At 42.5% G+C, this 27,110-nt stretch overlaps 1 protein-coding gene across 2 annotated transcripts in view; it reads right to left on the bottom strand.

Annotated features, from left to right (window-relative positions):
- scn4ba (sodium channel, voltage-gated, type IV, beta a) overlaps positions 1–22,072 on the bottom strand; it is a 28,307-nt gene extending 6,235 nt beyond the window's left edge. For both annotated transcript variants that reach the window (XR_007571641.1, XM_050070271.1), the window contains exons 1-4: positions 21,242–22,072; positions 2,614–2,777; positions 2,246–2,465; positions 1,942–2,071 (exon numbers count right to left, since the gene is read on the bottom strand). Coding sequence is in view for 1 of the 2 variants with exons in the window: in XM_050070271.1 (XP_049926228.1) it covers positions 1,942–2,071; positions 2,246–2,465; positions 2,614–2,777; positions 21,242–21,335 (608 nt within the window). In the remaining variant the exon portion in view is untranslated. The remainder of the gene's footprint in view (positions 1–1,941; positions 2,072–2,245; positions 2,466–2,613; positions 2,778–21,241) is intronic.
- Positions 22,073–27,110: the final 5,038 nt, after the last annotated feature.

Genomic DNA, 27,110 nt, shown 5'->3' with positions numbered 1-27,110 from the left:
TAATCTTGTGTTGGACATAAGTTGGACATATATAATTAAGATTTTACTGAAACGGATATCAAAGAAGTTAATTGAAAGCTTAGAGAAACTAATTTAAAACCTAAGAACTTGACACTGGGCACATTTTGTATAAACATATACCTGCATTGCAACTTACTACTGATATAACAATTGTGATAGAAGACACAAGACAAAGTAGAGATGTAAGTTCTCTTTCTGTTTTTGTCAGAAAGGCACATTTCTCTGTTGTTTATTAGCAGCAGTCACATTAAGTAGTTAAACATTATTTTTATAATGGGTCTGCACCTGGTCAAGAACAAATTGTCACATCTATTCATAAGTGGTAGCAAATGTCTCATTAACATGGATGGAAATACCCTTATATTACTTCATTTGTCCCCAATACCCACACATTATTTTGCCAAGTAGGCTCCTGGATCAACATCCCACATTGTGTTCCTGGACCAACACTGCAATCAACCAATCACAGCCCTCTGACAGTTGCAAAGTCCTGCAATTAACACATTTTCCCTCCTTCTTTCCATGTTGATCCTGGATAGATTTGGTTCGGTTTATCCAGGACCGTCATCATCACGCTGATTCTTGATAATTTGTCAATGGAGACATCAACATAGCAGTGATGGTCCTGGATCAGTATAAACAGGTTATCTAGGGTCAAAGTGACGATGATGGTCCTGGATCAGTGCAAGCACTGCAATCTTGCAAAAATTGTTTTAAATAGGCTATTATAAAGGACAGAAAATCTGTCCTTCACAGGTCTTTGCAACTGCAAAATGACATTATCCTGTCTCTTAATGTTAATGAATAATATTTTAGTCTTTTGGGGAGCTCACTTGTTAGCATAGCCTTCCATAGCCTAACCTTGCAGTACCTTACATGGTTTTTGTGCAGTGTGACTGAGGATTTTGTTTAATTGTACTAGCTTCAATCTGGAAAACTAGCTTAGCTCTGAAGACGAAAAAAAAAAATAATTTAGAAAGAAGCACAGGAGCAGCACACTGATGATGTCAGAGGCTTGCCAATAGGCTAAAATTTTAACGAGTTAACTTGCTGAGTAGGTAGGCTATGCTAATAAGTACGCTTGCCAATAGGCTATAATGTTAAGGAGTTAATTTGGTAAGTAGGTAGGCTATGCTAATAAGTACGCTTGCCAATAGGCTAAAATGTTAAGGACTTAATTTGGTAAGTAGGCAGGCTATGCTAATAAATACGCTTGCCAATAGGCTAAAATGTTAACAAGTTAATTGGCTAAGTAGGTAGGCTATGCTAATAGGTAAGCTTGCCAATAGGCTTAAATGTTGTTTAGTTCATTTTCTAAGTAGGTAGGCTATGCTAATAGGTAAGCTTGCTAATAGGCTAAAATGTTAATGAGTTAACTTGCTAAGTAGCTAGGCTATGCTAATAAGTAAGCTTGCCAAAAGGCTAAAATGTTAATGAGTTAACTTGCTAAGTAGGAAGGCTATGCTAATAAGTACGCTTGCCAATAGGATAAAATGTTAACGAGTTAATTTGCTAGGCTAGAATATTGCTCAGTGTGTCGAATATGTCCATCGCAGGTCTTTGCAACTACAAAATGACATTATCCTTACTCTTAATGTTAATGAACAATGTTTTAGTCTTTTGGTAAGCTTACTTGTTAGCATAGCCTACCTAGTTAGCAAGCTAACTTAATACTTAATGCTAACTTAATATTCTGTAACCTCAATTTGGAAAACTAGCTTAGCTTTAAAGAAGCACAAAAGAATTTTGAAAGAAGCACTGGAGCAGTGGGCTGATGTTGTCAGTGGGCTGTGATTGGTTGATTGCAGTGTTGGTTCTGGAATGCAATGTGGGACGTTGATCCAGGAGCATGTCCTAGTTGGCAAAACCATGTTGTCCCCCAATACCCTGTGATATTACCATAGTTAGTGATCTACTCACTTCTTCTCATCATCCTTCAATAGGAAGTGAACAACCAAGGCCTTTATCACCATGATAATGATGACTAAGCCAATGACTCCACCCAGCACTGACACAATGATGACTGTCAAAGTATTGTCAACCTCCTTCACTGTAAAGAGTAAGAGAGATGGAAAGACATTGTGAGGCAGAAAGAGTGAGTTGAGACACTAACAGCGACACGCTTAGCATTTATATCTGTCTGAGCACATATAAGCAAGTGTAAAATAAAAATGGGTGTTTTTGTGTGCCAGGTGGTCAACTGCAACATGCATGTGTCACATACTTTGGTCCACCACTCTAAGAGTAAAGACAGCACTGTGGTTGCGATTCTTCTCTTTTGGGTTCTTGGCAAAACAGATGTAATCTCCCTCATCTTCGAAGGTGATGTTCCAAAGCAGGATGGAGATGTTGTTGCTCTTTGAGGACCCGACAAACTCCACACGCTCATGGTACACAGTGACCCTGGGCTCCACACCCTCAATAGGAATCACTGCTTCACATAACTACAAACACACACACAGATGAGTAGTCACTTGTATTTCCATATGTGCACAGATACACATTAGCATTTTTGTGTTTTTTATTTGTACAGTGTGTCAATCATGTTTGAGTGTATGTCTGTGTTTGTGTGTGTGTGTCTGTGTAGTGTACCTTGATCATGGTTCCATTGTCATTATAGTGCCAGTTGAAGTAGAGGTTTTTGATGCCAATACAGGAGGAGTAGGTGCAGGGCAGCAGGACTGTGGAGCCATTCATTGCTTCAATTGAAGACACTTTACCTGTTGAGACCTCCAGTCCACCAACACTCCAAGCACCTGAACCAAGACAGAAAGGAAAGGAAAAAAAAAACCTTGGTTTTGACAAGCATAAAGAAAAACCATATAAAACTACAGAGCAAAAACAACACACTCTAGCTAGAAGTCTGGATCAGTTATAGTTCAGGTCACTTTGCTCTCAAACCATTTTTAGAGCAAAAATGACAAGAGATGAAAAAATATATTGTATGTTGGCTGGCTGGGCTGGGCTAGGATTACTGTAAAAGATGAGTGCGACTGATGAGTAATGGTATTACAAAGCTAAGTAGCTTACGTACTGTAAGTACAGCTTATGAGATGACAGTTTTCTTTTGCTCCTTAAACAGTGTTCACTATTCTTTGTTAGTGTGTTTGCATTTCTTGAGTTGAAATGCAATTTATGGCCAATGCAATGCTGCATTTTTTTGAAAGGGAACAAAACAAAGCAAATGATGCAAACTGACAGCTGGCAGTCATTGCTTTTAAAATCTCCACTCGATTCACAAAACAGGTTGTTTGCCTGCTCTGGCAGATAAGTGTCTTCCACTTTGAGGTTGAGGGAAAGTATCAAGTCTGTCTCGTCATTAAGTCATAATGTAAGTACTGTATAGAAAATAGACATTTTTACTGTCAGTAAACAGTGGGACCGTTTTTGGTGGGCAGGGCTTAGCTGGAGGCAAAACAATTCTCCACAGACATTAGCTAGCCCGAGCTGGCAAGTTCTGTTGGCTTGTTTTAGACAATGAAGGAAGACGATACGAGTGGTGCATTCAGAAATACTCATTCTGAGTGTCTGAGCACACTCACACAAACTGGGCCGTTCGTACATTTGGAGTGCTATCAGAATGTACCGTCCGGCTATCCAGAGCACTGCACTCTTGGACTGGCAGGGTCCACTCTTGGCACTCTGTCTGGGGAGACGGAGCAGCAGAGTGCCGAGTGGAGTGAATGTGTGATTAACTTAACCGTTCGTTAATTCATGCAGAAATATAACTCTCCATTTCTTCGACCAACAGGGCTCTCATTTTAGTTTAGAGTGTCGGACTGAATTTACAAACGCACCATGTCAGGTCACTCACTCTCCGGGATTTTGAGTCTTCCTTGAATAACTTAACACTGACCAACAGGACCAAACTGGCTGACCCATAGAGTGCTGAAGTCACGCCCCTTCCGGTGAAGCTCATGGGACCTTAGATTGGAAAAAATATGAATGGCAGTGACTGAGGAGAAAATATTATCTTTTGGTCCCGTTTGAGTTGCCACATGAAATCCAAATATGTCGTTAATGAATTTAAAACATAAATTTTAAGGTCAAGAAAGTCATACTTTGTGGTAAAACTGTTGAGATATAAGCTTTTGAAAAAAACGTAATTAGAAAAACTACACAGGAGGCGGTCGCGTATGTGACGTCATAGCTTTCGCTCGCTTCCTGCAGCTTGGAGTGACTGCAGCCTGGCACAAAACACACAGACATCTTCAATCATAAATCGATTAATCATAAAACAGTGGAATTTCAGCGGGGAGGCCAAGCTGCAGGAAGCGAGCGAAAGCTATGACATCACATACGCGACCTCGTCCTGTGTACTCTTGAGTCTTTCTAATTAAAAAGCTTATATCTCAACAGTTTTACCACAAAGTATGAAAGTATGACTTTCTTGACCTTAACATTTATGTTTTAAATTCATTAACAACATATTTGGATTTCACGTCACAACTCAAACGGGACCAAAAGATAATATTTCTCTCCTCATTCACTGCCATTCATATTTTTTCCGATCTAAGGTCCCATGAGCTTCACTGGAAGGGGCGTGACTTCGGCACTCTATATGCTCTCACTCAGTGGATGGATGACGTCACAGGAAGCTTTGTGGGTGATCACTATGCCAATCTTACAAAGGAGGACGACACTTGAACGGTTTCCTCCAGTTTGTTTTGCTATCGAAGCTAATGTTAGCTAAAACACTAGCGTTAGGGAGAAATCCAATATTCCTCTTAATACCTCCCCAGTTTCTGATGAGGTGGACATGATAACCCTTAATACACATAACATTATTCATCCCTACAACAGGAAATACTTTTCCCTAACCTGATATGAAGTGTGCGCTGCACATGTGAGCATTTTTGAGGATCGCCTCTGTGCAGTCCTTTCGTCTTATCACAATTAACCATAGTTTTTGTTGACTGGCAGTAGGGGTCATGACTCCTTCTATTCTGGCTCCCAATAACACAACAAGACAACATTTTAAGACTCCTATGTAGCCTACAGCTCTGTGGTGTCAAGTCGTGTTTTGCCTCCCGCTATCAAACAGACGTCATTGAGACGTCAGCCCTAAAAGTGTCTATAGTGACATCATCTTTTACCACATTTCCTGTAAAGCCTCTCATTCAAGGCCAAACAACAGTGCTATTAGACCAGTAAACTCCCCCCTCTGACTCCCCATGACATTTTGTACGGTCCCATCATAATCCCACAGTGCCAGTGATTGTACTGTGGAGAGCAGCCAAGCAGAGGGGGAATGTGGAAAACATGTTGTTGAGGACAGAAATTTGGGGGGACTGGTGAACTCTAACCCCCAGGACCTGAATGAGTTGTTGTCCTCTGATGGTTAATATGATCAGAGCCTGATGATGTTGCCACAATAAATGCTGAAGCATTGTGAAAGGAACTCCATAACAAAGCAAAATGTGCACACTGACAGTTGGCAGTCGAATCTCCACTTAATGAACCAAAGCAGGTTGTTTGCCTGCTCTGATAGTTACGTTTCCTCTACTTTAGGCTTGGGGGGAATATCAGGTCTTTCTAGCCATGAAGTAATAATGGAAGTAGGCTTCTGTATAGAACACAGAGAACTAATCTTTCATCATGTTCCCAGAAATGCCTCTCATTCAAGGCCAAACAACAGGTCTATCAGACCAGTCGACTAGCCCCTGCCTCCACATGGCCTTTTGCACAGTCCCATCATAATAACACAGTGCCAGTGAAGTGCTCCTGACAGGATTCTGTGAGACTGTGGGGGATGTGACTTTGACAATCTAGGGGAACATGCCACTCTGTAAGAAGATTTTGTACATCATCAAGTTAAATGCATCAATCTGGTGCACTTTGGGGTACACCCTGGACAGGTCAGCAGACTATCACAGGGCTGACACATAGAGACAACCATTCACACTGACATGGGGAGAACATGCAAACTCCGCACAGAAGGTAGTGTATTATAATGAGTATATTTTCTGAAATGTATAATTACCTGAAAATAGCAATCGTGTTTTGGTTATCTGAGAATGAATCGTTTATATCTATATAGGGAGCAGGTACTCGTCCACTGAGATAGCCATGTTGCACTGCTTTGTTTCTACAGTAGCCCAGAATGGACAAACCAAACACTGGCTCCAGATAGGGCCATTCGTGTTTTCGCGTCACCCACTGTTGTTCGTTGCAACAAGAGGGTCAGAAAAAAGGGATTTTTCAACATGAAACTTCTTTACCAGATTTAATCCCCTCCCGCATTAGCTCTGGAGAGAAAGAGATCTGTGGATAATGTGGCTCCTGGTTAAAACTTCCTAACATCTGGATCTTAAGTGATCAGATAAAAAAGGTGAGCACATGCTAACAGGTAATGAGCGAGCAGCCTGTCTCTACACGCAGATCAGCGTCGCAGAAACACTGATTTGTACATAAAACTGCATTATTATTCAGTGTTTTTTAATGGTTGAAACTACCAAGTCCACTTGTTCTGAAGAGGAGACCTTTGGGATAATTCAGCTCCTGGTAAAAAGCTCTTGGACAATGAACACTGACGGAGTGCTAATCGGTAGAAGTTCAGCTGGCTACAATCTGCAGTCCTCACTGCATGATGCCACTAAATCTCACTAAATCTTACACACTGTTCCTTTAAGTCCAAGTATGTCACTAGTTACTGGCAAGCCATAAGTCTGAAGTCATCACATTAATGACGGGAGTAAAGGTAATATGACTTCAGTGCATTCAAGGTGACCAGACTGTGTGGATAGCTGACATACTAACAAGCCAACAGAGACAGTGAGACTGAAATGCCCCCAGATCAAAACAAACAAATGGTAACTCCTTTCATTTCCAAACGAAACAGCTCATCTAGTACTGGTATTTGGGTCTGGTGGTGCTGGGTATGTTGGTTTATCAGTGACAGCTGGTGTAATTCTGAGATTGTTGCTCTGGTATCTCTCACACGCTTGGGGACTATTTATAAACACTCTTCCCCACACTGACCTGCTCAGGATCATGTTGCACTTGGACATGGTGCAAAACAGTGTGAGTGTACATGTATACCTATTTGTTTCGAAGGACGTACATCTATGTAAGAATGTCACACCACGTGCTTTGCAGCTTTGTGAAGACATCAGCATTAACAAAGTACTGAAACGCTGCAATTACTGTGGTGATTTTGGACAAAATCACTGTTTACGTTAGCACATTGAGTGTGAAATACTCTACACACACTGTAATTAGTTATGGTCACTAACTTTGAAGGTAGGGATGGAAACAAAAATCGATACAGCATAGTATTGCGATATTTTGCGTGGCGATATTGTATCGATACATAGACAAGTATTGATCTTTTATTATACATTTTTCATTTCTGCAAATACACATTTTAATACATCTTTTGGTACTAGCATAATAAAATTAATTGCTTTTTCTGTCCACTAGATGGTGCTAGAATTTTTTTTTTTTTTCTTGGTGAGGTCAGCAGAGGTCTCAGTCAGCGGCATTTGGCAGGAAGTTCATTGAAACAAAGATGGAGGCACCAGAGAGAGAAGTCAAAAATGCACCATCAGCGTTTAAATCAAACTTCTGGACTAATTTGGGATTTTTTAAAATGAATGGAAATAAGGACTTGGATATGACCAGAGCATGTGAGCGGAGAGTGGGTGAAAATTTCCACTCCTCGCTCGCAGACCTGTCACTTTGCGCCTCTCGTCCGCTCCGCTTGGTTCTGTGCATTCTTCGCTCCGCTCCACTCCATCATAAATTTTATCCTGCTCCACTCGCTCACCACTCCGCTCAAAAAAACTGCGTCGTACTACCCTAACCTGTAATCTTTTCTTTTTAATCTATTCACAAATAAAACATGAGCTTGGTAGATTCTCCGGGGAAGCCCTCTCCCCTCTCCCCGCAGTTAGGGACTGTTCTCCAAGGTACCGCTGCTTCTCTTCTCTCTTCTCTGAAGTACACAGTAAACTCCATAGTTTTGAAAGAAAATAGTGTGGGTGTGCGCAGGTGCAAAGATGCATTCTGGGTGGGGCATGAGCGACCGGAGCGAAATTGGAGCGAGAGATAAGGCTCCGCTCCAGCTTTAAAAAAAAATAGCCGCTCCTCGCTCAACACAAAATCCTTCCGCTCCCCGCTCCGCTCCACTCCAGCTCCGCTCCGCTCACAGGCTCTGGATATGATACATGCGAACATGAGGGCTCACCTCACACGCCCCATCCAGAGATAGTATTATCCGCTGACGGCCAAGCTAACGCTAAACCCGATCCAACGAAAAATCAACCAACACTGGACACACTTAGCTCGACAAAACTACCATCTAACTCTGACAGACCTGAGAAAATAACACACTCCATCACCGACTTCATGTGCAAATGTCTGCGTCCATACAGTGTTGTTAAAAATGAAGGCTTTTGTTACACGTAAACCCAGGTATGTGTCTCCGTCCTGACATTTTTTCACCAACACAGCCGTATCCAAGCTCTACAGAGAAGTGAAGCATAAAGTTGAGCAATCTTTGAGTACAGCAGGAAGGATCGCATTAACTTGTGACGCCTGGACTTCAAGGTCAGTGGATTCATATGTGACTATAACGGCGCATTATCTCACAGAGGACTGGAGACTGCTGTCTTACGTCCTCCACACTAGAGCAAACACTGCAGACCTCCTGCAAAATGCAGCACAAGAATGGGGGATTATGGTTGTAACAGATGCTTTTACCATGGGTGTTGCCATTCAGTCAGTGGGATACCTGTATGTGAAGTCTTTTGCTTACGTTCTTAATCTGGCTTCGCAGAGGGTGTTAAATCTGCCAACAGTTCAGTTAGTCAGGTGTAAGCAGCATATCTGACAGGTTTTATGACAGTGTTGGTCAGTCTGTCTGCTTTGTATCATATTTTGCTGCAATAAAAATGATTGAAGTCAGACGAACAGACTGAAAACTTCATCTTAAGTGGTAAAACTGATGTTTACAAAGTTCAAGGTAATAAATCGTGATATATCGCAGTATATTGCATTGCAATACTCAGCAAATTGCAATGTAGTGATAATACTGTATCGTGAGTCCTCTGGCAATTCTCATCCCTATTTGAAGGTGAGATAAATTTAAAGCAATTTAAAGTTCAATACTAAGTGCATCATGTTAGTGGTGCCAGCATCACACTGCACCTACAGTCCAGTGTTTGGAATTTAGAGGCAAATATTGGCAGATATAATACATAGAAGTATGTTTTTTTTAAAGATTTTAATAACTTGAAAATAAGAATTGTTGTGTTTTCATTACCTGAGACTGAAGTGTTTATATCTGGTTCTCGTATTCAGAGATTGCCATGTTGCACCACCATGTTTTTACAGTAACCCAGAAACCAAATAATGAAGCTCAGAGTAAGTTCAATCAGGAAGACTTTCTTTATACTATATCCATTCACATTCTCTCTCTATCCCACTCCCAACACTCCAACTAATCAGCTGAAGGCTGTTCCCTCTCCTGGTTAGCCACTCAAACTTTGCCACGATCTCCTTCAGTCATTCATGTTGCTGCTGCCAAATTTTAAATCGGCTCTCCTCTCTGCTTCTGTCAGCTGTCATTTTAGGCCTCTGCCCCATTCACCTCCAGTCACCTTATCCAGAACCCAGGACAAGCTCATCAAAAGCTCACTCTTCTTCACATCCAGATCCTCACCTTCGTCTTCATCCCATCTCATCACCACCATTACCACCACCAGCGTCTCCATAGGGGGGGCTTCCTAATCTACTACGTCTTTACTACCCTCCTGGAATAGATGACATCACAATGGGGTCTAATCGCCATCAGCCACCGTAGTTAGCAGCTCCTACATAACTAGAACATTGGAAAACACTGATTTTTAAAACATAAATCTACTTTATTAAGTGTTTTTACTGCTTTTAATCACCTGTTATATTTCTTTGGAGAGGAAGAGACATCTAGGGATAATTCAGCTCCCAGTAAAAACCTCCTGAACAATGAACACTGAAGGAATTCTCACCGGAAAAAGTTTCAGCTGGTTGCAATCCTCGCCGCAAGATTTATGTATTTCTCAGTGTCTAACAGATTTTTACAATAAAATGTGCATGTTTCAAATACACACATATCTGCCAGGGCACAAATGTGAATGCAGCCTTCTCCAACTTGGTCATCAAAGTCACTTCAGCACTTGAGGATTTGGTAATCAAGACGGTAATAATTACAAATCCTAGCAGTTAACTGAGTTGCACATGAATTTAATTCAGCTGCTCAATAACTGCCTAGTCTGTCAAGTATCATAGTTCGAGAGAAAAACAAACTGCATAGCTTTGTCTGACAGATTTATAGTAACCTTAATCGTCAAGATGTAGATGATATATATATTTTTTTTATTCTAGGAGGTAATTTTTGTATGTTTCCGGAAGCAGTAAAACAATCTTCTAGTAACTCTGAGGTTGATACGACAGTGAAGTGTTAAATCACTAAGTGTTGCATTAACGGTATATATTTATACACTAAGGGTATTTCAGTGTGAATGGTTTGCTTTTTCTTTGTTCAGGTTTCTGAGTCTTCTTAGTCTCTCACCTCTTTCCTCTTGTCTTCTAATGCGCGATATTTTTACCCCTCCTCTGTAGTCATCTTGACTTGTCTCTTTTACTTTCAGTAGCAGCTCAGGCCATTTGGGTTCTCCTTGTTCTTTTTCTGTTTCTGGTTTTTGCTCTCTTTTAATGGGCTCTTCTTTTTTTCGCAGCACTGGGCACTTTCTCTCTTACTCTCTTTTTTCATTCCTCAATATTTCTGTCTTACTTGCTCTCAGAACTTTTTCCTCAGGGACGCTGTAACTAAATAAGAAGAGGTGGAGATGTGGGGAGTTGGTCTGTGTATGTTTGTGTGTTTTCTGGTGTGGGACAGTGGTGGAATCAATGGCAGTTTAAAGATATAAATAGCTGAATGTAGCTGGATGAGTGCCTGAAGTGGCGCCCCCATTCATTTTTCATAGGGTTGGCCAAATGGGGCCAATGAAAATCTTGGGGTGGTACGCCAAAACCAAAAGCCATAACTCAGTTTCAGAATTTTGCTTGTGCTATTCAGGTTATATATGGCGGTGCAGTGGTGCAGGGGTTAGCATTGTTGCCTCACAGCAAGAGGGTTCCTGGTTTGAACCTGTGGTGGGGCGTTTGACTTTGACTTGCGGAGTTGCATGTTCTCCCCGTGTCAGCGTGGGTTTTCTCTGGGTACTCCAGCTTCCTCCCACAGTCCAAAGACATGCAGGTTAATTGGTGACTCTAAATTGTCCGTAGGTGTGAATGTGAGCATGAATGGTTGTCTGTCTCTATGTGTCAGTCCTCTGATAGTCTGGCAACCTGTCCAGGGTGTACCCTGCCTCTCACCCAATGTCAGCTGGTACAGGCTCCAGCCCTCCTGCAACCCCTAACAGGATAAGCAATTACGGAAAATGAATGAATGAATATTCAGGTTATTAGCCTGGTCTCACTCCCAACTTGTCAAATACTGACACTCGGTCAGCTGCACACAGTGATGCACAGAGGCACCCTCAGCAGCAGTCTGATATGCACGGGCTGCGGTAGTTTCTGATGCTGCGGGCAACTACCATAGTACAAAGAGCATGAAAGTCTGCATAGGGTGGGCGAGAGTGGAGGCGGATGGGTTGAACAAACTCTGGGGTTGCTCCATCCTCTTCTGTGTGTGATGCAATGTTTAGCAGGTCAATATATTTCATAAAAGAGTTCCACATTTTCTGGAATGTTTTAATTGAGGCCACGAGATATAGAACTTCCTTAGTTCAACGATTATGTGTAGGGGGAGACGTGTACTTTCATTTTAGCAGAATTAAACATCTGGCCGGTAAGGCTATAAAGGCCAGGGCTCGTTGCATCGTGACAGTGAGGCCGGCATCAGGTGGAGCACCAAAGATGACAGATAAAGAGTTAGGAGAAATGTTAGTTTCAAATTTGTTCGACCAACACGTTATTAACTTGGGACAAGATCAAAACATGGATGAGATTGGCAGGAGAGTGTTTGCACCAACTGCAGGTATCGCTGACTTTACAATATATTTGGCTAGGCTGGCATTAGTATCGTTGACTCTGTGTAAGATCTTACACTGAATGACGGGCATGTATGGTGGAGGACTAGACTAGGTCTAAAACATGATCCCACTCTTCATTATATAAGTCTGTTCCTAGATCCTGTTCCCAGGCATTTTTGGTTTGAACAAAGAAGCTTGAATTGTCCGAGCTTATAGTCCAACAGATAGCTGAGAGCCCTTCACGTGGTTAGGATCCATGGTCAGGAGGGCATCAACTAAGGACTCTGATTTGGAGAAAACAAAAGAGGTGAGAGTTGGGTATTGCTATTTAGATTAAAGCTCTGCAAAAGATGAAAAAAATTCCATTATTATACAAATCCTTAATCATTTCTATGCCATTGTTGCGCCGAATTCGAAATGCTGCATCTGTAGTTGGAGGTTGGAAAAGGTGGTTGTTGAGTATTGAAGCTAGATGGGAAGGTTTGTGCAGGCAAGTGTTTCTGAATCAGATCCAGATTTTGAGAGAGTCAGACACAACTGGATTGATGTTAACAAATGTTGACGGGAGAGGGAGCTAGGAGGGAACTGTCACGAAATCGATGAGGATGCCTTTTCCAAGTAAACCCAAGCAGGTAGATTGTCTGTGCCTATCCAACATGGAAGTTTTTGAGTATTGGCTGCCTAGTAATACTGCCTAAGGTTAGGAAGGCTGGTCCACCCTTACATTTAGGGAGTTGCAGGACTGACTTGCTAATTCGAACAGGTTTATTTCCCCACAGGAATTTGAACACTATTCTATGTAATTCGTCAAAAATGTTTTGGTAACGAGGACCGGAATATGTTGACAAAGATACAGAAACTTAGGTAGGACAATCATTTTAATTAGGCTTATTTGGCCGACCAGTGACAAAGGCAGGGCAGACCATCAGTTGAGATCCTCATCCTCTTGTTTTTAACCAAAGTAGTTTTTCAAACGAACTCATTTTAAAGGAGCTACATGTAAGAAATCTAAAGCAAATAGTCGTAAAATCCTCCTAATATGTCACAGAGACTAAGGAATAATGTTCATATAACATACTGATCTCACCGACAACAATAGTACAGCCAGAATATTCACATTTAAAAAAATATTTTACGGTCCGCAAATCATGTTTATGTTTTGAATTTGTGTTTTGGCCTGTTGCGCCACCCACCGCCGTCTACCAGTCACACAGTCAGTAGAGTCTCAGCATCAGTTAAAGTTATGACTGAGCTACAGCAGCACGGCAAGCAGCATTAGCAGTGTCCTGGTACATGACATTAGCAGCCGGCTCCTCCACTGTATCCCGGCAGCAGCGCTAGCAGCAGAGAAGCCGACTTGCTTGAATGGTCCGCTGGAAAACCGAAGATCATGGACACGGCAACACGTCCGTGGGCAAACAAATCAGTCTCCAGCGTGCCGCTGTCCAGCAACCTCGAATCTGTAGGGGAGGGGGGGCGGACACGACTCGCAGCAGTATTTTGAATTTGAGTGCAGTAACCGTTTTGGCCACATTCTTACATACAGCGCCTTTAAGTCAAACTATGATGTTTTGTTTGCTCTAAACCTAACCCTGTACTTTTGTTGCTTAAACTTAAGGAAGTAGATCTAAAACCAAATTATACGTTTAATTTTGAAAAACACTGTATGCTTTAACAAGCAGAAACTGCACATTTCCTGCAAAAAACATAAGTTTATTTAAAAAAGACACAATAGATGTAACAAGAATGAATTGAGACACCATCCCTGAGCAGCAAACTGACGCAGGAGGGTACCTTGTGCATGACATTTTCATATGTAGGTCCACTGGGTAAATGTTGGCTGGGATGAGAATGTGTTGAGAATGAAGGCTAATTGAAAACTGTACCAATATAGGGAGTTAAAGAATTGCATACGTCTTATTTACATACTTACATACTAATACCAGTATAGTTAACATTTGAGTTCCACAACAAACCTGTTTTTATGTGGTATGTATCTATACATGTTATGCAATTCTTTTTTTTTTTTCAAATACACTGTTTGTACTTTTAAAACAAAACAAATATCCAGCTTTAATTTGAAGGGGTAAATTGATTGTAAGAAAAAAAAATTACTGGGAACAAGCCAGCTCAAGCTTAGGGGAGACTCGTGCGTACCCATAGAACCCATTTTCATTCAGATATCTTGAGGTGAGAGTTCATAAGGTGTTGACGAACCAGTTGTCCCCTCGCCAAGATTAAGCCTGGAACTCTGGAACATTGATTAGCCCCTTTCCCGACAAGCTACACTGACCAATGGATGCCCTGCGTTGTCTACTTTCACAAGATACCACTACCTTCACATTAACTTAAAATGAGCGTACCATAGCCTCTTAAAGACAGTAATATTGGCATCCAATTATTTTCACCGGAAGGCTGGTTACAATTATCTCAGGGGGGCACCACTACATGTCTGAATCCTTGGCCTACCTTTTAAACTCTGCTAAGTGGGTTAATGAATAATCTTTTACCATCTATCAGTAAGTACTGGCACATTGCCACTGAGCAATGTTTGTAAGCATGTGCTCCAGAGGGAGTAATGATGCAAAGGAAAACAAGTGAGAATACAAGGGAGAATCTCCCTCCTAAACAACTTACGCAGTGTGTCTTCTTCACACTGGTAGCATGATGATCTTTTACATATCTGTGAGGAGTGTCCCCCCTCGTGCCCAGAAATAGATTTCACACCTCCCTCGTTTTAAACCTCTGATCTCTACTATCCTCTTTCTCTCCTCCCCTTCCTCTCCTCTTCTCAAATCTTCAGACAAACAACACCCGCAGATTCACACACTGTAGTAACATACTATTATGTTATGTTGTGTGTGTGTGGTACATGCATGTCAACTCTTGTATGTTCCTGTAGTGTGTGTGTGTGTGTGTGGGTGTGTGTGTGTGTGTGTGTNTCCTCTTTCTCTCCTCCCCTTCCTCTCCTCTTCTCAAATCTTCAGACAAACAACACCCGCAGATTCACACACTGTAGTAACGTACTATTATGTTATGTTGTGTGTGTGTGGTACATGAATGTCAACTCTTGTATGTTCCTGCAGTGTGTGTGTGTGTGGGTGTGTGTGTGTGTGTGTACATGAGTAATGGAATGTATGATATTTTTAGTTCCACTATCAAATATCTCTTTGTCCCAGTTGGGAAACATCAATATGTGAATCACTGATGGAGGGAAAATCAACTGACTGTGTGTGTGTGTGTGTGTGTGTGTGTGTCCTTGGCTGATTGTCAAGGTGAGTTTTTTTTTTTTTTTTTTAAATAGGCCACAGATTGAAGGGTTAATGTATTTCCGAGTGAACCCATAGAGAACCGACTGAGGACACTATTACCTCTCTGAGAGAAAGAGGAATAGAGAAGTGACGGGAAGGCTGAGGGAGAAGGGATGGAGTGAGCAGGGAGGGGAGTAGAGGAGAGGGGTTAATGAAGGAGGTGCGGTATGTAGGAAGTGATGGAAGGGGTCACGAGGGATGGATAGGCGGAGGTAGTGAGATGTCCTCCTCAAGGTGAATGAGTGACAGCAGGGCAGAGAATTACAGCAGCAGCTAAGTAACTAAATCAACGGTGGCCAAGGCCGGGTCACGTTCACACCGCACATACACACTTATGTAATATGATAGCCACACAGACAAGCAACAACATACGGTGCAATTATCATATTTACATGCCAACTTTCTGATTGCTGTGTTATACCGTGGGCCGCTCTGCATCTGTTTGCCTCGTCGCTTGTTTTACCGCAACTCTTTCTGCTGTTTGTTGTCTATTCTCTGCAACAAAAGGTGTTGCGTAATCCCTTATGTTAACATATGGCACCATGGACTGAGGCTTGTGAGAGTGAAGAGGATGAAAGTGGTTTAACACCAGGGTTGAAGTGACAGTTGTTCTGTGTGTGTGTTTGCGTTGCTTGGAACTTTTTGGATTGCACATCTTTGCTTTCTGAAGAGTGTATTTGGTGTATGAAGCAGTCTTATCTGCTATAATGAGGGCTTGTAATGTCAGTGGCATCTCTAGGTGAATAATGAGCGATACTTTGAGGATGAACAATACCGATCAAAGGGTGAATCTTCAGACCTGACAGCAAGTTACTGTCATGTTTCTTACTGTATCAAAAATGTACATAATGACAGTAGGGAGCTTATTAATGTGGAGTCTGAAGGAGTTTTAGCAATAGTTAAATATTTGCAGATTTTCAGCCCTATTTTCTCTTGATTCCACATCTGGATTTGATTGAGGTTTTATTTCATTTGTGTTTTCCCTGGCTTCATTTCCTGTTGCCAAAGGGTCTGTTGAGAGAGATATGCTGCAATGTTTTGGCAAAGATTACAGGAATCTAGGCAAAGAAATAAAGAAAGGAAACAGTTGTGTGTTTCTATGCGGGCAAAACATTTTAACAGATGTGTAATGTGCGTATTTCGATGAATGAGCTGATGCTGTATAAAACAGAATACAAAACACTGGAGAATACAAATGAAAAACACAATGTTAGGTACGGTCATGTTGGAAAATGGAGATGGACAGCGCTGACTTGGCTGATTGTCAAGGTGAGGTTTTATTTTTTAAATAGGCCACAGATTGAAGGGTTAATGTGTTTCCGAGTGAACCCATAGAGAACCGACTGAGGACACTATTACCTCTGAGAAAGAGAGGAAGAAAGAAGTGACGGGAAGGCTGAGGGAGAAGGGATGGTGTGAGCAGGGAGGAGGAGAATAGAGGAGCGGGGTTAATGAAGGAGGTGCAGTACGCAGGAAGTGATGGAAGGGGTCATGAGGGATTGATAAGAGGAGGTAGTGAGATGTCCTCCTCAAGGTGAATGAGTGACAGCAGGGTAGAGAATTACAGCAGCTGCTACGTCACTAAATCAACGGTGGCCAAGGCGGGGTCACTTTACACCACACATACACGCTAAGTGATATGAAAGCCATGCAAACAAGTGACAACATATCATATCTACATTGCTGTGTTCTAACGTGGGCCGCTCGTCGCTTGTTTATACCGCAACTCTTTCTGCTGTTTGTTGTCTATTCTCTTCAACAAAAGGTGTTGCGTAATCCCTTATGTTAACATATGGCACCATGGACTGAGGAAGAGAGTGAAGAGGATGAAAGTGGTTTAACACCAGGGTTGAAGTGACAGTTGTTCTGTGTGTGTGTTTGCGTTACTTGGAACTTTGAGCATGAATGAGATTATGCTGTATAGAATAGAAGACATTGCAGAATACAAATGAAAAACAGATGACGTTACGTACTGTCACGTTGGAAGACAGGGATGGACTGAAGGCAAAGATTGACAGCTGGGATAAATTGGATGTCGGAAAATAGTGATGGGATTTCATTATGACATCACTACATTGCCGGAATAATAATTAAGGGTCAAACTGAGGGACTGCAAATCAGAACTTCCAAATTGGTATTTGACTGACACCCCAAGATGGCTGCCACAAAATGGGTTTGGTCCAAGGGCTTTAGAAGGTCAGCAAAAAAAAGAAGAAGCAGGGAATGATTGTGATTGATTGATTGACGGAGACGGGATCACAGTGGGACCTGGATTGTTTTTAGATCAAAAGATTTCAAATGTAGAGCTCTGCTCAGGAGTGTTTCTGTAAAACACTGTCTGCATGCCAGAGATGGTTAAGTTTCACATCAGTGACCAAACCCTGATTTTTTTGTTTTGTTTGTTTATTTGTTTTGCATTATTTTTAACCTTTAAGCCCTTGTTTGGCCTGTGAGATGTAAAATGCCATGTTGCAATAAAGGGCTGGGACATCATTTCACTTTCACTTCTACTCGTTCTGTTTTTTTTTTTTACATTTGAAATGTCTCATTGCCTCAACTGCATCAGATTTACCAGACTTTATAGCAAAAGAAAAAGAAGGTGACCCACTAATTACAACAGCAAATACCCCAAGGGTGAAGCAACACAACTAAAAATACAGACTAGCATTGAACTCAACATTATACTTACTCATATAACTAAAGACAATCAAGTATTCAAAATCATTTTTGTTGCCTGTTTAATGAAGCTAACCTGAAGCGCCAGATGGTTTGTCACACAGAACCATCTGAGAAGCCGTCACTGGAAACTGTTTGGCAAAGGGCAGCCACTTTTAAAAAATACTTGGCAGGTGATTGGATGAATCATCTGTCTGTCAAACTCTTGCTGCAGCCAGTCGGGAGCAGAGCGAAAACATCTTGTCCATCGAGAAAAGCCTTAAGCTCTGTTATTTGCTTCTCTTTCAGTGAAGAAATGCTCTTGAGTTCTTATATAACCGATGCTGTTGCAGCATCTAACTTCTTTAGGAGCTGCCATTGTTGTTATAAACAAACAGTTACCTCTCCATAAAACCACCTCATAGCTGCCAGTAGCTCCTCACAGGACACTGATTTGTCCAAATGACACAAATGACTTAAAGCCTGACAGGATCGGTTCTCGCATGATCTCGTGATGTCGTGAGAATATAGCTGCCGTGCAAGGTAGTGACGAAGCAGGATTACTTTTTAGGACAATTTTGCTAAAAAAAAACAACCAACCCAACAACGACAACAAATTAGAATAATCTACGCCAGTGGTTCCCAACTGGTCTAGCCACAGGGTCCAGATTTCTCCTCAGTCATTAGTTCAAGGTCCACACAGTTCATTATAATTAGGGTAATGCTTATGTTTGGCCATGTCATCTAGCTAGTTTGCTGTCTCAACTAGCTGTCCTTAGTCACTGACTCTACAGCAGGGAACAGCATTTCAAAATAAAAGCTCTGTGTCGGAAATTCACCATTCTTGTTTTATACAAACTTGACACGTTCACGTCACTTGCGGTCCAGTCAGAACGGAACCGAGACCCACTTTTGGACTGCGACCCACCAGTTGGGAACCACTGAACCATTAGGCCTTCTCGGCAAAGCAGATAAAAAACAGATAACTTGCTTTATGAAATCGGTTCCTGGGGTAAGTCACAGTACCAAAGAGGACGTCCCAGTCTTGTTTCATTTTTGGCTTCCAAATAAGTCACCTGTTGTTAGCTATCAGCACCTGCGAGCTTTCACCTAATTTTATACCCACTTTAAAAACTTCTGGGATCAGATCAGTTATTCAAAATAAAAATACTGTACATTCATTCATTCATTTTCCGTAACTGCTTATCCTGTTGGGGGGCTGGAGCCTATCCCAGCTGACGTTGAGCAAGAGGCAGGCTACACCCTGGACAGGTCACCAGACTATCACAGGGCTGACACATAGAGACAGACAACCATTCACACTCACATTCACACCTACGATCAATTTCGAGTCACCAATTAACCTGCATGTCTTTGGACTGTGGGAGGAAGCTGGAGTACCCAGAGAAAACCCCAGGGTTCGAACCTGCCACCCTGGCATTGAGCCAGGAGCCCCCTTGCTGTGAGACTACAATGCTAACCACTGCACCACTGTGCTGCCAGAATACTGTTAAGATATTTGCTATTAGATTGATGACATGCTTTGGGAACAGATGTGTTTTACATAAGGGTTAATGGTTCTAATTTATAACCATTTCTAACTGCTTATAATATGAAGTGTGTATAATCTACAGCTGTGGTCTTCAGCCAAACCCACACCATGATACATTTTGTATTCTCATGCTATCCAAAGCAAAAAGATAATTCTGCATATTCTTGTCTGACATTTTATTAACTGACATTTCAAGACAATGCTACTTACATTTCAGCACGGTGGTCTTAAAGCATTATGTCAAAATGTTACCAGTGAAATGCCACATAAATGACAAGATGGTGTCGGATTTTGCTCTTTTTGACTTGTGTCTTTTTCAGTATTTCTTGATGGAATATTTTGTTGTAAGATTTTCCATATTTGACATGTTCCTCACTAATGTGCAATCCTTAAAAGCAAACTCATTTTTCATTATGTCATGTAGTTGTATGTTGGATTTAGTGTGTGATAAACTGACGCAAGATTGGCCTTACTGAGGATATTGTGACGAATGATGCTTTGGTGGAAGTTACTTGTGAAGAGGATCAGTTATCTGTGAGGCAGATAACAGATCTGTTTTTCCTAACGTCTTGAATGGACAACAAATATTGTGAGTTTTAGAGCAAAAAGTATAAATTCCCCTCAAAAAGAAATAAATGTTAAAGTAAATCATTAAAAGAGCAGATGCAGCTTTATTTGAGGATCATTCTGCCACTGAAAAACATTTCTGCATTAGGTTTCGGGGTGTAGAACGGACTTAAATATCAGCAGAATGTGAAATGTCATAATTAGATATCGCTCACCGAAGGATTGCACTGACATAAAGTTCGTCACATATGCCCCTCGGTCTTGTTTTCCTGCCGTGTGACTCAACTGTGCTGAGTTTCAAAACAACTGTAAGTGAGGAGGGAAATATTTGGGATGTGGGGGCACTATTGGGCGCTACAACAAAATCAGGGAGTGTATGAGCAAAAGCACAGATCACCACTGCACCACTACGTCACTACCAGTAATACTACAGTCTCACACACACACACACACACACACACACACACACACACACGTGATCTGTAGCTGTAACAAATATTTTTTTTGTACTTCAAGACCCTTAAGTTTTTCGGTTTGTATTTCCATTCCCTTTTATTCATTTTCCCTCAAAAATGGCACCATACGGAGTCCATGCATGAGGAGTCATTTAGACAGTCACTCATCCAGCTCAGCAACTCCATGTCCAAGTTTAGATTGGCCAATGGTTGGATGTTATTGACCTTGATGCCCTCAGCAAAGCAACAAGTAAACATCGCCTGTGATATTGCCATACGTTTAAGTCTTTAGGTGTGGATGGAGAAGGATGAGACATGAGAGCTTAAGCAGAGGCAACAGAACAGCAGATGTTTGTAAGGAGTAATAATAATTAAAAAATTAAATTAAATTTAAATTAAAATTATTCGATTTAGTGTGACAGCTGTGAACCACCCACCCAGAGCAGCACAGGAAATACTGAAACAAAGGGAGCAAAAGGTGCAACAGAGGACTGTGTAGAGGGCATAGAAACAAGTTTGTCTAGACAATTAGAGGGGTGCACCCAATCACAAGCTGGCATGGCAGCCTAATACAGAGGATAGAAGTCCAGTGTTGTGCTGTAATGTGGAGTGGAAGAGTGAGGAATGACATGGCAGCTGAAGGCATATGGAAGTATAACTCACCGAGCAGCAGTGCAACTGCCAGACCAGCATGAAGTAGATCCCCTGATCTCAGCCGACTAGAGACACTCGAACCGGTGCTGTCCACTGACGCCATGACACCACCTGTCTGTCTGTCTGTCTATGTGTATGTACAGAATGTGTGTCCTTATCAGTCTGTCCCCGTCTGCCAGTCTGGTCAGCCTGAGCTGTGTCCAATCTATGCAAATATATTTGTGTCTGTGTGTTTGTCTTATGTGTCTCTGGAGCAAGGTGGGACACTGAGCTGTGCAACTGAAGTCCTGCTCTCAGTCCCTCCCTCTTCTCTCCTCCTCCGCACTCTGTCCCAGGAATGAACAGAGGGAGGAAGCGCAAAGAGAGGAGGAGAAATTCCTTCAGGGAGTTCTCTCCCAACCAGTTGTTCCCTGCGCTGCACTCCAGCAGGCCAGAAAAAAGCAAGAGGAAAAGACAAAACTGAAGAATGCAGCAGTTGAAATGAAGAGTGCGGGCTCTCTTGTCTCTCTCTCTCCCTCCCTTCCCCGTCCTCTGTCGCTGTCTCTTGCAGACTCAGTGGTGATTATCCAGCAAAGGAGAGTGTGTGGCGAAAGGCAGAGAGGAGAAGCGAGGCAGAGCGGTAGCGGCGTAGCAGTGTTGTGTCAGACAGCTCCACTGCTCCAGCAGCAGCAGCAGCAGCAGCGGCAGCAGCAGCCAGGGAAGCAGGCTGGCTGACAAACCCCACAGGGGGAGACATAGGCTGGAGGGGGGGAGGAGAGCACACGAGAGGCACGGAGGGATGCTGGAGCAGAGCCAGCAGCCAGGCAGAAAAGCAGAAAGCGTGTGTCTCCCCAGCCAGCACAGGGAGGAATGAGCGAGAGAGGTACTGCAGAGGTAGAGGCAAGGAGAGAGTGTGTGTGTGTGAGAGAGAGAGAGAAGGAGGGGATAGAGTGAAATGGCGAGGGGGAGGCAGGGGGCGATAACTGCTGCCACACACACACACACACACACACACACACACACACATGCACCCAGCGCAGTAAGGCTGAGTCAGCCTTACTCAAGAGGGTCTCTGAGTCGGACGCGGACTGGGTGCTTCACCCATACCACATACCCGTGTCTTCTCTGCATCCTTTACTCCTGTCTCCGCTTTCATGTGTCTCACATTTCATGCTCTTACTACACCTCTCTGATCTGGTCCACTGGCAAGTTTTCTACCAAATGACTCATGTCTTATCTCTATGTTTCCCTCTTCAGTTCCTTGGTAGGACTACAGATTTGGACAGGCTGGTTTTGAATTAAAAAATTACTGAGTTTAAATCTTTTGGTACAATTTAATTTGATTTATTTAGTACAGGGGTGTCAAACTCATTTTAGTTCATGTTCCACATGCAGCCCAATTTGATCTCAGATGGGCCGGACCAATAAAACCATTGCACAATAACCTCTAAGTACCATTAGCTCCAACATTTTTCCTCTTTGGTGTATAGAATTACAAGTACATTCTGCAGACGTTCATCCTTTTACAAAACACATGAACAGCCTGAGATGTCTCAAGAAAAATAAGTGCAATTTCAACAGTATGTCTCCACACTCAGTCAGTCTACTTCTCACTGTCATTACATGTGCATTTATCCATACATTTCCTGATGCAGATCCTTTTGAACTGAAGCTGCTGGTTGACAATATTTTGCACAATGTTCAATATCTTGAAACATGGTCACAGTAAATATTCATTGTTTTATCAGAGAACTGTATCCTGGTCAGGGTGGAAAAGCCACAGAGGCAGAATTTTACATTGTTTAACTTGCTCCTGAAACTTGGCACCTCTTAGTCTAGACAATTTAGGGGGCGGGATTGGACCCTTTGGCAAGCCGGCTCTGGCCCACTGGCCGTATGTTTGACAGCCCTTGTTTAGTAGGTGCTGTTCTAAGGCATGACATCGGCTGTGTATCGGACACACAAGCACAGGACTGTGTATCTCAACACATTTTGACATTGTACTTTGCATGACACAAGACTCTTTGTAGGTGCTTTGCTTTGTACATTTGACTACAAACCAACAACTGCCAAAAAACTGTGCAGATTTAAGCCAAAGCCGGCACAAGCCCCAGACAACATCCTTCAAGATCTGTGGACCAGAGCTCAGCCTCCATTGTCTGTTCATACAACTTTTACAATCCAGAAGGCCTCGGTACCCTTTGCTCAAGACTAGTGGCATTTACGTATGTCCTGCGGCCTTCAATCAGATTGTCACAAACTATCTTCAGAGAGTGGTCTTAGTTTACATGACCTTCAATCTCCTGCCAGGCACACAGGGGCAGTAACGTGTCATTCACACCGTGTTACGAAACATGGAACCACCCAGACTTTACACAATCATAGCGTACCTTTCATCAATCACAGCTCAGCCTTCAACACAACACGGTGGCAGTGAAGGATCGCCAAAGTCCACAACTTTAATGTGCAGTCTGACCTCATTTACAGGATTCATGACTTCCTCACCCATCGAGTGACACATTAAACGTGTCATCACCAACATCAGAGTTCCACAGGGCCACGTCCAAGGCCCATTTCTCTATGACTAATACAACTTCCAATTTCTCTCAGTGGTGTAAGTGCAGGGACAATCCAGTCACCTTTACTGGGATACCTGCTAAAAGGTGGAAGAGTACAAATACTTGGATGAACTGACTTTTGATCAGCATGCTATAGATGTGCACAGGCATGCCAAAGGAGACTGTTCATCATCTGTTAAATGCTAGCACTCAATGTACAACCCCGCCACCACCACCTACTGTACTGTAGAGCATAATTGACCCCTTGGTCCATCCACATATCACAGAAAATTATTCATACATCCGATTAGTCATACACAAAGTCACCACGATCACCTCGGACTCAGCACACCCACTACACCGCCACTTTGTCCTGCTTGTCTGGCTGCAGGGACAGAATGACGAGATGCTGGGACATTTAACAAAATCCTTTTCCCATTGCTGATACAAGCCCCCACGAGCTGTGTTGATGCTTGAATCCTCTCCTAGCTCGCCTCTAAACATACATTGTATCTGTGCATACATTTGTGCCACCGCCACTGAGAACTGATGTTACCTCTGTGGAATTCGTGCCAAAGTATCAATGGTGTTATACATTTTTTTCTTCAAAGGAAAAACAACACGGTTTCTTCTTACTACGACACCTAATTGCCTCTCCAAATTGAGACAACACATTCCTGTGATGACTTGGCATTACACAACACAGTTTTATGATTTCTGTGATGTCTTGGCACCACAGATATGTGTGATGTTTTGGCATCATTTCCTGCTCCCTGGAGTTATGGCACATTGTGGGCTGTAGCGTATCCTGTGATTATCTCATAGCTGGAGTCTTTTCTTACAATAAAATGATCATTTGAGTTATTGAGTTACAAATACATTTAATGTTTGGCATATTTTAGAGTAATACAAAGGGAAAAATGTGAGTGGTAATGAAAAATATGTATGTGCCGGTTTTTATTACTTTTACCCTTCTCTGCTTCTGCTGTCCATTTCTCATTTGCTGCATTTTTCCTTAACTATCAGCGCTGACGTGATGGATGCTTGACCTCCCCGACTCTCACACATACGCACATGCTCGCACACACATCCACATGTTGTCAGGTGATCTGTCTCTTGGCATTTGATGTCCTTTCCAGGTTCAAGTGTGTGTGTGTGTGTGTGGGGCGGGGGGCAGTGATAGATGATCGAGATACATACCTTAATGTAGCGAGCTACATGCAGATAAATATGTCGATACAGGTAAATACACAAATACACGTGTACTGCGTATTAAGAGAGGGGGAACAATGCAAACATGCATCTTTGCATATGCACACCAATACATATAGTCACATGTTAGCACACACACACCTGCCTCTGGACAGGGTGACCTTGGATGCTGTGTATAGAAGGAAGGCGGAGCAAAAGAGGACATTACACTGATGAGAGTGTGAGGGATCAGGAGGGGTGAGAGGAAAGGGAAGTTCAAGGGGAGGAAAGACAGGATGGGATGGGTGCAGGAGGAAAGAAGGGAAGAGCGGTCAGGGGAGAAGGTTCGGGGTGGGGGTGCGACAGGAGTGAGGGGAGGAGAGATGACAGGAGGCAAAGGGAGGGAGGGAGGGAGGGAGCGGAGGATCTGTTTCTGGGACGGCCAAGGCAGCAAAATGCTGCAGTGAAGCCACACAGCTGAGCCGGTCTGAACACAGCTACTGAGACACACTGAGCTCTCTGCCCCCTTCTTCTTCTCTCCCTCTCTCCATACCTTCATCTTCTCCCACCCACCACTTTCACCTCCCACTCTGATTAACCTTCCTCTCACCCCTCACTTCGACCTGCTCCATCCCCCCCTCCCCCTCCCCCTTTCCTCTCCCTCCCTCTCTCTTTCTCTCTTTGCACCAGCCGGTGAGTGAGCAGATTTCAGAAAGCATCCTGAGTGGAGGAGGACAAGTGGGGTGGGCCTCTCTCTACCTCTGCTTTTCATCTGTCCTTCCTCTTTTTCTTTACCTTTTCCTCATCTTTTTCCTCATCAATTTCTCCCATCTTTTTTGTTGCTTTTTAAATATTGCCGTGTGCTTGTGACTCTTTTTCCTCTGTTCATGTCTTTCCGTCCCTTTCCTCTCTTTTTCCCCTGTCTGTTTTGTCCTCGCCGTCTGTGATCCTGTTTTTATGTCTGTCCGTCCATCCGTCTGTCGGTGGGAAACAGGGACCATCACAAGGTGAGTCCCGTCTAAAGTTAAGAGTAGGTCTGCAGTACATACCTGTGCAGAACATGCAGCCGGCCTCTTGGTGGAGATTTTGTGTTGGAGGCTTGCAGCCTCACAGTTTGTCGTGCAGCCTTATATGGTCTCATGGAGTTAGACGGTAGTTTGAAACTGGCTGTGATTTGCTTGATGTCGGCAAGACGGTGGCTTTGAGTGGAAAATGTTTAAGCACAAGACTGCTAAAAAAAGACTGCAAGGTCTGTGCACTGGAGTGTGTGTGTGAGTGTGTGTGTGTGTGCAGAGAAACTGCAATTGCAATGTTTAAATACACCTATTTGTTATCTTTCATGTTGCCTCTGTATCCTATTACTACTTGCTGTTTCACTGGCTTTATACAACCACAAGAAAGTTTCATATAATGTTCTAATCTGGTGCAATATTTTGTATTTAAATTAATGACATGTGTCATAGTCCCATTGCGGCCATTATTGAGTGCACACTTTGTAATTTAATTATTTGCTTTTTTGTTTATTAATTACTTTTAGGGCTGTTTCTTGAGTATGATTTTTAATAGGATGAAAACTCTAAACCATAATAAAACTATCATTCAAGTTCTTAAAAAAAATAGATAAGTTACATTTATTTTTTCAGTCTGTACAGTGGCCTATTTCACTATAGAACTTATGTTGATTTAAGTGACACACATAATCTGTAAAGATGATTATCGATTTAATATTTCTAATGCTATGTTCGGACAACGGCACAGAAAAAAAAAGACGAATGCAGGGTCATCTGGAAGAAAGTTGAACCAGGCTCAACTGTTACCGCAACGTATTGCCCCAGCGTTACTACATCGGACAATTAAATCAATGCAAACGCACAGCTAGCAGATTGCCTTGTAATGCAAATTACTTTGCGACTGCTGCAATAAATGATAAACTACGGTGACCTTAATATCTTTTCCAGATTTGTAAGATCCTGTTTTGTAGTATTATAAACAGGGTTGCACTGTTTTGCGTGCAGAGATGTTTTTGGCTAAGGCTATAGTTCAGAACCCAAGTGAATCCTGTTTGTCTGCAATAGCTGAAAATACATACTCTACATTCACAAAGTCACCTCTGGCTGATTCTCAGTGGAGCAGCTCCAGGTCGTCCTCTC

This window comes from Epinephelus moara, chromosome 2 (assembly GCF_006386435.1).
Source record: "Epinephelus moara isolate mb chromosome 2, YSFRI_EMoa_1.0, whole genome shotgun sequence".
NCBI classification, from domain to species: Eukaryota; Metazoa; Chordata; class Actinopteri; order Perciformes; family Serranidae; genus Epinephelus; species Epinephelus moara.
This window is presented reverse-complemented; position numbering and strand designations above follow the sequence as displayed.